This window comes from Corella eumyota, chromosome 5 (assembly GCF_963082875.1).
Source record: "Corella eumyota chromosome 5, kaCorEumy4.1, whole genome shotgun sequence".
In the NCBI taxonomy this organism is placed as follows: domain Eukaryota; kingdom Metazoa; phylum Chordata; class Ascidiacea; order Phlebobranchia; family Corellidae; genus Corella; species Corella eumyota.
The window spans coordinates 3,729,322-3,738,492 of record NC_137494.1 but is presented as its reverse complement, the minus strand read 5'-3'; the positions used below and the strand labels follow the sequence as shown (position 1 = coordinate 3,738,492).

At 32.3% G+C, this 9,171-nt stretch overlaps 1 protein-coding gene across 1 annotated transcript; it reads left to right on the top strand.

The window, feature by feature from the left end:
- The first annotated feature begins 164 nt into the window (after nt 1–164).
- Nucleotides 165–986, top strand: LOC145752920 (NADH dehydrogenase [ubiquinone] 1 alpha subcomplex subunit 6-like). The gene is made up of 3 exons (XM_082569288.1): nt 165–340; nt 486–601; nt 765–986. The coding sequence occupies exons 1-3, from the start codon at nt 199–201 to the stop codon at nt 894–896; spliced, it is 390 nt and encodes a 129-aa protein (XP_082425414.1). The 5' UTR covers nt 165–198; the 3' UTR covers nt 897–986.
- The last annotated feature ends 8,185 nt before the right edge of the window (nt 987–9,171 follow it).

The following is a 9,171-nucleotide window of genomic DNA, read 5'->3' as shown; positions in this document are numbered from 1 at the left end:
TTGAGCAGCAAAAGTCTGAAATTAGGTTAACTTTAACTAAGTCGAAACGAGTTTAACCCGAGTTTACATAACCTGTTATTTAAAGAAAAAATACTAAATCTTGTAATGTTGTTAAAATTAGTTGATTAACACTTTACTAAACCTATATTTTACAACCCAGATTTTTTAATTTAACTTTTAAATACATGAGTACGAACCATGAGTTCAAATTTAATTAGAAGAAGTGCAGGAGCTGTTAAAGGAGTTGCAGTTAAACCAATTTCCTCAACAAATTCAGTTGAAGCTAAAAGAAGGGTTTTGACCTTATATAAGCAGTGGTATCGAGCTGCCCCAGATATAAGTAAGTTCTTTGGTTTAATAACATTACAAGTTATTATATTTTATTGAAGATATTTTTGTAAATAAAATAGTTTTTATTTCTGTGTATAAAAAAATTTAATAGTTGTTTTTTAAGTGTAAACTTGTCAAAAATTAAATTGTTTTAGTTTTTCAATTTCGTCTGCCTTATACTAAACAAATTGTTCGGAATAAAATCCGTGAACAATTTCTTAGAAATGCTCACGTGAGAGATGTGCGTGCAATTGATCTACTAGTGGTTAAGGTAATCATTTAACATTATAAGCTATTAAATCAAGTCAAGTTTGTGCTTTTCAGATTTACTTACTGTTTTTAAATATATTTGATAAACTGTAACTTGCCAATTACTATTTTGTTTTTGTTATATTTATAGTTCTCATGTTTTAACTTTGTGAAATTTGATTTAGGGACAAATGGAGTTGCAAGAAACAGTTATGATGTGGAAACAAGAATGTCACATTCACGATTATTTTAAGAACGAAGTTGGTGTTCAAGAACACACCGATTTTCTGGGCAAATTTTTTACCCAAAAACATTAATTATCAGAACCTTTTTTTGTAATATTTGATTGTTTAAATTATTTTGTCTATTTTGAATTTGTTTATTAAAATAAAGTTTTAGTGCTTTAACATATATTTTTTTTTTTAAACCTAGCCATTTCTACCTTGTTTATATAGTTTATAAGTTCATAAAGATAATCATTTTTAGGCAGAAATGACGTCATAACCCCTGTGTTCAACATTTTTTTTGTATATATCTTTATCCTCGATGTGGGAAAGTCGAATGCGCGACTTATACATAGAGTAACAACTGTTACCCCGACCCAGTCTCGAGTTGCCTGTGGCAGTTTGGGATATTATAGATTATAATTGCCCGGTAATTATGCTGCTGATTAAGTGCTGGCTGAGCAGGAGTTCGTACCGTTTATAGCGCCTTACTCAAAGGTGCTACAGCATGAGATCAGTGGGGATTGAACCCACGACCCCATGTGTGGTGTAGCAAGTGTTCTTACCACTACACCACGCTACCAGTTTTTCTATTGCCAATTCCTAAAAGAAATTTAATTTGCAATAGAATGAGAATATCTAAAAGTTGGCACAAAGGTAATGCAGGGGTCAATATATGACGAAATTACATATTTCGATTATCAGTTTTTGGGCAGAAATGATCATTAAACCCATGTGTGCCACATTTTTATTGCCACATTCCCAACAATAAGTGACATTAATTGCTTACCTCTGAGTTATTGGTAAAAGTGCCTACCTCTGAGTTATACGTAAAAGTGCCTACCTCTGAGTTATAGGTAAAAGTGCCTACCTCTGAGTTATAGGTAAAAGTTCCTACCTCTGAGTTATTGGTAAAATTGTCTGCCCTCTCGAGATATTGATAAAAATGCTTACTTCTAAAAGATAGGTAAAAGTGTTTATCTTCTGAGTTATTGGTGAAAGTGCCCACTCTCTGAGATATTGGAAAAAGTGCCTACCTCTAAAAGATAGGTAAAAGTGTTTATCTTCTGAGATTTTGGTGAAAGTGCCCACTCTCTGAGATATTGGAAAAAGTGCCTACCTCTAAAAGATAGGTAAAAGTGTTTATCTTCTGAGGTATTGGTGAAAGTGCCCACTCTCTGAGATATTGGAAAAAGTGCCTACCTCTAAAGAATAGGTAAAAATGCCTAACCTCTAAGTTATTGAAAAAAGTTCTTACTTCTGTGCTATAAGTAAAAGTGCCTATCTCGAAGTTAAACTTCCACACATGCCTCCTTATGTGTTATAGGTAAAACCTTAAAGTTAAAGATACAAGAGCTTATTTAAAGTTAAAGTGCCTACCTCTAAAGTTAAAGTAACTCAAAAAAGTCTACATCAAAGTTTACATAGAAGTGCCTACCTCTAAGTGGAAGGTAAAAGTCCATACTTTATAGTTATACATAAAAGTGACTACTTTAAGGTTAAAATGCTTGCCTTTAAGTTTGAGATAAAAGTTCCTATTTTAAAGTTTTAGATGAAGGTGCCTACTTTAAAGTTATAGATAAAAATGCCTACTTTAAGGTTAAAGTGCCTGCCCCTAAAATATAGATGAAATGCCTGTTTTATATATTTAGGTTAAAGTGCTTTCCTTTAAGTTTTATAGGTACAAGTACCTATCTCAAAGTTATAGATAAAAGTTTCTCTTTTAAAGCCCAAGGTAAAAGTGCCTACTTTTAAGTTATTGGTAAAAGTGTTTACCTTAAAGTTATAATTAAAAGTGCCTTTCTTAAAGTTATGGGTATATATGACCTGCCTATAATTTAGAGTTAAAAGTGTCTAAGTTATGGTTATATATATCCTATCTCTGAGCCAAAATTTTAAAGTAAAAGTGCCGACATGGAATAGTTAGTAAAAGAGCTTGCATCAAAGTTATAAACCAAGTGCCTACCTTGAATTCTAAGTAAAAGTGCCTATCGTAAAATATATTTGCAAGGCGCCTTGCTTAAGATTAACAGTTTCCAAGTTTCTGCCTACCTTAGAGCCTAACTAAAAATTAAAGTACTGCACCTAAACAAGCACAACAAAAATATAACACAACACCGAAATCAAAACAACAAGAAAACACAAAACAAAAAGTATAGGATGAAAAAAAGTAAAAGCATCGATTTTCGTAGTTAATCAGCAGTATATATCGTAAATTTAGTAAATACATCGACATTTCAATTTACCCATACTTCAAGGGTAGGTTTATTAAAGACATATGAGGTTATGCTTGTCTGATCCAATTTTTCCAAATGTTTCTTTTGCTTTTAATCCAATTTTTCCAAATGTTACTTTTGCTTAAAGTTAACCACTAACCAATTGTCAAAGTTTTTTTTTAGGTTTTCGTTTATCTTGGGAAGTTTTTCCTTAACTTTACAACAACAAAAAATAAATATTTGTTATATTAAAACGATTTAAAACATAAACTAATTTAAACTAACTTTTATATGGAAAAAGTAACTTTCCTTTACTGCATGCAATGAAAACATTATTCAACTCTTTTTAACCGAGTTTAGGTTATCTTATTAAAGGTTGGAAGATTCCTAATGGAATAAGTGAGTGATTAAATAGTTTATCAAATGCTTTAAATTGTTAGATTATTTTTATAATTTAAAAACTGAGTCCAAAGTACTTACATGAGTGTATGCACATTTTTTAATCTTTATTTTTTTTAATAAAATAATTTAATCAACGATTGATTTCTCCTTCCTGAGAGGTTGAAAGGTCGCAACTGGATGACAAAATGAAAATAAAAGTTTAAAATAAAATTATGTGTCTAATAAACTAGTATTAAAACTTTACTTAAAGGTGCTACAGTATGAAAGCAGTTAAGATCAAAAAAATTTGGATCACTCGTACATGGCGGTTTGCAGAAAATCTTAGAACTAGACTGTATAAGAAAGAATTAGCGAGATCTGTTAAATAAGAGAGGATAAGCTAGGACCATGAAATACAGAAAAGCATTAGCATTAGGCCGGTCAGTAAAAAATGTGTGAAAATTAGGTAGGACTGTTAGGCAGGAATGTAAAGTCTAATAAAGAATTCAGCAGTACCATAAGGTGTGTAAGAGAATTAGCTAGGACCACAAGTCCAAGAGTTTTTCTAAGAACCTAAAGTACAAGTGATCCAAAAAAATATGTTTTAAACATCAAACAAAAGTTAAAGTTAAACTTTGAATCTTTAAAAATAATAAACTGTTAAAAAAGACTTACCCGCTGGGCAAGGCCCCTGGGGGCTGCTACTCCCATTTACACACCACCCTCCCCTAGGACATTCCCAACATTCATCCAACCAAGCTAAATTTGTTTTGTTTGAGTATGACCCTGCGGGGCATGGGTGTTGGGTCGTATATTGGGTCCCATTGGGGCAATAATAACCTTGAGCACAGTTGGAAGGTGGTTGGTTTGTTCCGCCAGTACCTTAAAAATATTTTTATTTTTTTTGTTAATTTTTCAATTTTTTTAATTTACAAAAAAAATCTTTTTACAGATCTACCAACCTTCAAGACAGGCAAACCTCACTGGACAAATATCGCATTGGTCAGCAATTGTTAAATTAAATTGGTCAGTAAAAGTCCCAGCTGGACAGGGGTTTGCTGTTTCTAGATAACTTCCAGCAGGACAAAAGTAACTTTAAAAAATAAAATTTAAAGTTTTAACTTATTCAAAATATGATAAAGTGTAAAACTAAGGTATTTAAAATACAATAAAATTTGAAACTAATTTACTTAAAAATCAATAAAAATTAAAACATAATAAAATTTAAAGCTTTTTATTTAAAATACAATGATAGTTGGTTAAAAAAAATTGGCTTCTGGCACTAAAGGTGGTGGGTTTAATTCCAATTGGTGGCATGTTAATAAACTTCTACCTTATCTATAAAGTTGACTTACCTTATCTATACCTTATCTATAAAGTTGATAATAGGTTCGATTCCCACTGAAATCTTTTTTTTTTTGACTTTTGCTCAATCGCTTAACCTTATTTTTTGTATATATTTTTATTCTTAATGTAGGAAAGTCAACTGTACCACCTCAACATAAAGTAACATCAGTTACCCCAACGCAGCCTCAAGTTACCTTTGGCAGTTTAAAATATTATGAAATATAAAAGTGCTGGCTCAGCAGGAGTTCATAATGTCTATAGTGCCTTAATCATGAACTTTACAGGATAAAAGAAGTAGGGCTTAAACACAGGACCTCATGCAGTAAAGCAAGTGTTTTGATTACTACACCACGCTGTCTGTATCAATTTTTAAAAATGGTACAAAACATATCTTACCCAGGACTGCAAGGCTTATCAGGTCCAGTTAAGCCAGTAGTTGAACAGACTTGCCCAGCAGTACATTCCACACAGTTAGCCGCACTAACTTGTTTAATATCAGGTTGAAATGTACCTTGATCACAAGTATCTGGATTGGCAGTGCCCGATTCACAGTACTGTCCAGCAGGACAATCAACACATGCCCCACCACCTAAAATAATTTAAATTAAAAACTTTTAAAAATTAAATTAAAAAATTACAAAACATGCATAACTCTAAAAACCCATAGTGGATATTATAGGCAATGTGGACAATCTTAAAAAAATTTTAAATTTAAAGAAAATTTTATCATAAATTTGAGATTTTGGGCGCATAAGGTACTTAAGTCCAACGTTTATTAGTATCCTAATGCTGATCTAAATAACCAATTGTTAGTTTAAGGCTTAAGATATATTCATATATTTTTTTTCAACTCTAAAAACCTATAGTGGATATTATAGGCAAAGTGGACAAAATAAACAATAGGCAAATGTGGCTAACTATGCTATCACTACTATTAACTTAAACTATAACCTTGCTTGCTTTAACTATACAATAAAACTTAAAATCACACTTTGCTTACACCTAAGTAGCTTTTAGTAATACTGCTTATATCTCAAACTTTAGGTTTTTTAGCATAACCCGAATATATATAAAATGACAATTTTGTCCAACACAATTTAAATAAAAATTTCAAAAAAATTTTTCTAATATTACACTTGTTACAATAAAAATCTGTTATTACGTTTTTGGCAATATCTTCCCGCAGGGCAATCCTTACATGCAGAAACTTCATTAACTTTCTGAAGGTCAGGACCATATGTACCAGCTGGACATGGATGTTCGCCAGAGCTTTCAGTATTAATTGGACAGAATGCTCCTCTTGCACATATATTAGCAACAGTAGGAGTACCAGCAGTGCCTTCTTCACAAAAATAACCTAAACCAAATTTAAAATAAATAATTTTTTAAGTGTCATATTACCAATACATGTTATGCAAATATTATCACACGAACATTCAATTTTTTTTTTTCAAAAATTTTTATTTTTTATCGCAATCAAAGAATAGTATTAGAATAGTAAGAATAATATAAAACATTGTGTTTTTGTGCTATTCTTAAATTTATATATAATAAAGCTAAATAGACAATAGATCCGGCAGCGTGGTGTAGTGGTAAGAACACTTGCTACACCACACATGAGGTCATGGGTTCAATCCCCACTGATCTTATGCTGTAGCACCCTTGAGTAAGGCGCTATAAACGGTATGAACTCCTGCTGATCCAGTACTTAATCAGCAGTATAATTATCGGGCAATTATAATCTATAATATCCCAAACTGCCACAGGCAACTTGAGACTGGGTCGGAGTAACTGATGTTACTCTATGTTTAAGTCGCGCTTTCCCACATCGAGGATAAAGATATATACAAAAAAAAAAAATACAGAAGTTAATTAGTAAACCTTTAAAATTAAAAAAAACTGCTGTTTTTTGCCCGTGGAAAATTTTTAAAGGCAAATTTTTATTGCAACCATATTACAACATAGATTAAATAGTAACTGGCCAAATAAACAAAAATGCAGCCTGTAGGGTTAAGTATTTAACTAGTGATATTAATTACCTTCAGGGCAATCAGTACATTCTGCTTGAGATTCTAATTGGACTGTTGCACCATAAAATGCTGGTAAACAAGGTTGTGCTACAGTAGCCCCCAATTCACAATAAAATCCTTAAAATATAAACAACTTTAAATACACCGTTGACCCAATTTTATTTGCCATTATATATTATAGTTATTTATAATAAAAATTGAGCGTACATTTTTTTTCTATTTTACTTATAACTTTATTAAATTTATATGTAAAAAAATTGATTTTTTTAATTTTAAAGTATTTTTCATAAAAAAATTTGTTTTACCTAGTGGACAAATTCCATCCTCAGGAGTAGGATTTGTGCTTGCTTCACCGCATAAATAACTAGCATTACAATCTGTACACATTGTTGCTTTTGCAGGGGAATATGTACCTGTAAAATAAACAAAATAAACCAAAAACCAATGCTATATTTTAAAAGTTAGATAAGTTAAACTTTAAATAGTAGTAGGAACACTCAGTCATACTACATAAGATCCTGTGTTTGATTCCTACTGCTGACATGCCAAAAAAAAAGCCAACTGATAACCTAATAATTGGACAAAATTACACAGTTTATAATATCCAAAACTGGCAAATGCAATACATAAAGGTTTAGGATAACAAATGTAAGCCTAAGACTGTAAAGACCTCTTTGATAAATTAAGAAAAATAACAATCATTTTTTTTTGTATATATCTTTATCCTCGATGTGGGAAAGTCGAATGCGCGACTTAAACATAGAGTAACATCGCAATTACTCCGACCCAGTCTCGAGTTGCCTGTGGCTGTTTGGGATATTATAGATTATAATTGCCCGATAATTATGCTGCTGATTAAGTGCTGGCTCAGCAGGAGTTCATACCCTATATAACGCCTTACTCAAGGGCGCTACAGCATGAGATCAGTGAGGATTGAACCCCTGACCTCATGTGTGGTGTAGCAAAAGTTCTTACCACTACACCACGCTGCCGGTATAATCATAGCATAATCATTTGGTATTTTTATGATAAACAGACTTAATACTGGTTTGTAACAGTTTAATTTGTTATGGATGAAAAAATGATCTCTTTATTATAACCCCTTATTTTAAGTAGCAAATGCCCAACCTATAGTATTAAAATAGCAATACCATTACTAGAAATGCTTAGAACTTAATTTAATTTAAAGTACCTGCAGGACATGTCACTGGTGCAATTGTATTATCAGCACACTGAAACCCAGCAGGGCAATCTGTACAAGCTATTTGTCCACCTAAACTATAAGTACCAGTAGGACAAGCTACCCCTAGTGATGTAGTAACTTCACAGTATTGTTCCTTCGGGCAAGTAGTACAAGCCTAAAAAAATTATTTGGACAAAATGTAAAAAAAAGCCAAAAGTAAATAAAATATTTTTTTTTATTTATTTATTTTTTTTTTTGTACATATCTTTATCCTCAATGTGGGAAAGTCAATTGCGCGACTTAAACATAGAGTAACATAAGTTACTCCAACCCAGTCTCAAGTTGCCTGTGGCAGTTTTGGATATTATAGAGACCATAATTGCCCGATAATTATACTGCTGATTAAGTACTGGCTCAGCAGGAGTTCATACAGTTTATAGCGCCTTACTCAAGGGTGCTACAGCATGAGATCAGTGGGGATTGAACCCACGACCTCATGTGTGGTGTAGCAAGAGTTCTTACCACTACACCACGCTGCCAGTAAATTTATTTATCCTCATTATGAGAAGGTCAACTTTACGACCTAAACATAGAGTAACAACAGTTACCCTGACCCAGTCTCAAGTTGCCTTCGTCAGTTTGGAATATTATAAATTATAATCGCCCAAAAATTATACTGCTGATTAAGCGTTGGGTCAGCAGGAGTTTATCTGTTTTATAGCATCTTACTCAAGGGTGCTACAGCAAGAAAACAGTGGAATCAAACCCATGACCTCATGTAATGAAGCCATGTGTTCTAACCACTTTACTTTGCTGCTGGTTTTTTAATCTTCTTAAAAAAAACAATTTTACTAACCGTTTTTTTGGCTTCAGCAAATGTTCCAACCGGACATGTAATTACGAAAGCAGTAAAAACAGTCGGACAAGCTGTGCCAGGCTGACAGTCGGTGCAAGCATCTTTACCACCTATGCTATATGAACCACTGTCACATGATTGGGGGGTGGCAGTTGTTGTTGAGGAACAAAAATATCCTGCTGGACATTTTGTACAGATCTAAAAAACAAAACATTTTATTACAAAAAAACATAAAAATATTTTTTTTATTTATACATCTTCATGACCTAAACATAGAGCAACATTAGTTACCCCAAGTCATTACCAAATTAGCTTTGGCAGTTTGAGATATCATAGATTATAATTGCACGATAAT

What these genes read in the sequence shown, in the direction of transcription:
- LOC145752920 (XM_082569288.1), top strand. Translation starts at nt 199, where the DNA reads ATGAGTTCAAATTTAATTAGAAGAAGTGCAGGAGCTGTTAAAGGAGTT. An exon ending in TCGAGCTGCCCCAGATATAA is followed by an intron (nt 341 to 485) that starts GTAAGTTCTTTG and finishes AAATTGTTTTAG; the next exon opens with TTTTTCAATTTCGTCTGCCT. An exon ending in TTGATCTACTAGTGGTTAAG is followed by an intron (nt 602 to 764) that starts GTAATCATTTAA and finishes AATTTGATTTAG; the next exon opens with GGACAAATGGAGTTGCAAGA.